At 38.0% G+C, this 3,193-nt stretch overlaps 1 protein-coding gene across 1 annotated transcript; it reads right to left on the bottom strand.

Moving 5' to 3' along the window:
- Positions 1-285: 285 nt before the first annotated feature.
- LOC118582562 (olfactory receptor 4F15-like) lies at positions 286-1,224 on the bottom strand. Its single transcript, XM_036185529.1, has one exon. The coding sequence runs from the start codon at positions 1,222-1,224 to the stop codon at positions 286-288; it is 939 nt and encodes a 312-aa protein (XP_036041422.1).
- Positions 1,225-3,193: the final 1,969 nt, after the last annotated feature.

Genomic DNA, 3,193 nt, shown 5'->3' with positions numbered 1-3,193 from the left:
CCTTAATTTATTTTACAAGATCATCAAGGTAAAATACTGTACAGAATTATGACTGTTAAATACTGTCTAGGAAGCATCCAGCACAGGGTCTGAAGCATAGAATCTCCAATTCTAACTCCTGGTATCCATGTTGATGAAGGTACTAATGACAGTAATGTGGTAAATTCCTAAATGTAACCTGGTACACAAACTAATGGGGGGCTAAAATATCACTGAATTTATTTTCCTCATTGTCATTGAGTGTAGAGTTGCATTTTTACTGTTTTTTTTTTTTTTTTTAAGTGCTTAGGATATCTTCCTGTACCTAAGAATCTGGTAGCAGAGTTTCCTCATTGCTGCCTTCATCTCCTTGTTCCTGAATGTGTAGATGACTGGATTCAAAAAAGGAGTGAGGACTGCATCAAAAATAGCAAGAAATTTGTCTAAGTGTGATGAAGGGAAGGGCCAGGTGTAGAAGAAGATTAATGGTCCAAAGAATAAAACCACCACAGTCACATGAGCTGACAAAGTGGAGAGAGCCTTGGATATGCCACCTGAAGATTGCTTCCTAACGGTTACCAGAATGAAGATATAAGAAATGATCAGGATGAAGAAGGTGCCCACAGAGATGAGTCCACTGTTGGCTGTGACCATGAACTCCAATTTATTAGTCTCTGTGCAAGCAAGTTTAATGAGCTGAGGGAGATCACAGTAAAAACTGTCCAATATATTAGGTCCACAGAAGGGTAAGTCTACAACAAAAGCTAGTTGTGCCACTGAGTGGATAAGTCCCAGGATCCAGGCTACGGACAAAATGAAAATGCATATTCCTGGTCTCATGATGGTCAAGTAGTGCAGAGGTTTACATATGGCTATGTATCTATCAAAGGCCATGGCTATGAGCAGCACCATTTCTGTGCCTCCAATAGCATGAATAAAGAAGATCTGAGTTATACAACCTCCAAATGAGATGGATTTGTGTTTTCTAAAAAGATCAAAAATCATCTTGGGTGCTGCAATAGAGCAAACTCCCAGGTCAAGAAATGAGAGATTGGCCAGCAGGAAATACATTGGGGAGTGCAGGTTGGAGTCAGCGGTCACAGAGAACACAATGAGGAGGTTCCCCATCAGACTTGCCGTATAGAACACAGAAGAAAAGAGGAAGAGAAGTAATTGGATTCCCCATGTATTGGAGAGTCCCAGGAACACAAACTCAGATACAACAGAGTAGTTGTTTCCATCCATTGCAGTGGAGAACAGAGCTGTATTCAACAAATCCTGAAAAAGGCAGAGAAGAGAAAAATCAAGCTTTGTGTGGAGTTAGTAATTACATCAGTTTCAAACTATAAACAAAACACATTGCTGCATAGAATCAATATACCTCAGCATAATTGTAGAAAATTGGCAGTCACTCAATGCCATGAGCCACCACATCTAATGTCCTTTATTTTCTAACATTATCCAAATAAAGATTGGGGAATACTTGGGGATAAGTATAAGAAAAGAACAAATGACTGGCCTAAAGAAAGGCTTTGAGAAGACTGAAGACTCACTGGAAATAACATACATGGAATGAAGGAAAAAACCCTCTGATTTCTCTTTCCCAATTTGTTGCTCCTGCCCATGGTGTTTCCCTAATACCAAGGAGTTTCTGTTGATCTCTGTTTTTCTTACCTCTTTGATTGCTCCACTTAGCAAAGTGGTACAGTACTATTACTCCCATTAACGCTGTCTTGTAGTTAATCTTATATGAAACCATATTTACCTTTTTCATGTCGAAGGAGAAGATAATGTAGAAACTCCCACTTTAATAACAGTCTAGGGAGAACAAAGGGATACAAGCTTAGGTTGTAGATGCATCAGAGTAAGAACAAGGTCAGAAAAGTTACTTAGGATGCAGAAAAAGCATGGATTGTGTGGATAAAATACATAAAATTCCATTTTACAATAAAGTTTATTAACAATTTCTACATGATTGATACCTGAAGATCATTTCCACACTGTTTTCTCTTTCATACTTCATTGCACGGTGGAAAGAACACTATTTGGAATGAGAAAAACAGAATCACATCCTAGTCCCAAGTCTTTGAGAACTCAAAGAAGGCTTTTCTTCCATCCCTTCTACACTTCATTCTCTGCCTGCCTCCCACTTAATTGTCTGTTAAATTAAAGGGGCTGAGTGCAGATGATAATTATCCCAAGTCTAAATATTTTGGTTATTTTATAATATAATACTAGTCTGCTATGCAATGAAACTCTTCATAATGATGGTATCCTCTTCTATTTGGGCTACTACCATATCCACTCTTGTTTCTTGTTTGTAGTTATTTATATTTCATATTCTATAGAAGACCTTTCCCCAGATTAATCCACTTCTTATTCCTTTTGTTATGGAGTTAGAACACCATAAATTCATGGTGTTACTTATCATAGCCCTTTGTGATCAATGAACAAGCACTTACTAGATGTCTACCATATCCAATGTTCACTGGATTTATTGAAGTAGTAACATGTTCAGTACCCATTAGTCTTCTATTTAAGCACACAACAATGTAAATAATAGTAAGATTGCCAAACAAGTAATATGCGCCTATAATTTTTCTGAAGTAGAAATGATACCTGTGAGTCAGCCTGATGATGGTTGCTCTCTGAAGAAAATAAGACTCCTTGTTGCAGATTCAGAGATAGCTCTGGTTCATTTCAATATACAACTCATATCTGGGCTTAAAGATTTCCTGACACAGCCAAGGAATCTCTGCAGCAGTCCCCGGTTGACGAAATCTCTATGAAAGTAATGACCCAATTCAAAACAAACCCAGCAACAACTATGTACATGGCACCATACTTTCTTCCACATACTATCTTGTCTGATACTGCAGGAGTTGATGTTATTGTCCCTTCATAGAAGAATTAAGACCACAAGAGTAACATTTTAGAACAGTGAGTTGTAGAAACCCTGACAGTCTGATCAGCTTCTTCTCCAATATGTGTAGGAGACTTGGCCTTTTCTCATGACTGTTCAGTTGTGTGCTGCACCTTAGTGGCTGTCTGGTTGTCTTATAGTGACTCACAGTGTGGTTGGAGATCTAAATGAGAGAAGGCAGGCTACATTCATAAGTATTGGCATTTCTTAGTTTTCTTAAAATGCATCTATAATTCACCATAACTCCTAAAATAAACATGGAGAAGGAGAACAATCCATTCAACACCTGCA

Source organism: Onychomys torridus, chromosome 4, assembly GCF_903995425.1.
Source record: "Onychomys torridus chromosome 4, mOncTor1.1, whole genome shotgun sequence".
NCBI classification, from domain to species: domain Eukaryota; kingdom Metazoa; phylum Chordata; class Mammalia; order Rodentia; family Cricetidae; genus Onychomys; species Onychomys torridus.
The sequence above is the reverse complement of the archived record's forward strand: the minus strand, read 5'-3'. Positions and strand labels throughout refer to the sequence as shown.

Bases quoted from the DNA above. Each gene is read 5' to 3' on its own strand.
- LOC118582562 (XM_036185529.1), bottom strand. From the start codon at position 1,224: ATGGATGGAAACAACTACTCTGTTGTATCTGAGTTTGTGTTCCTGGGA.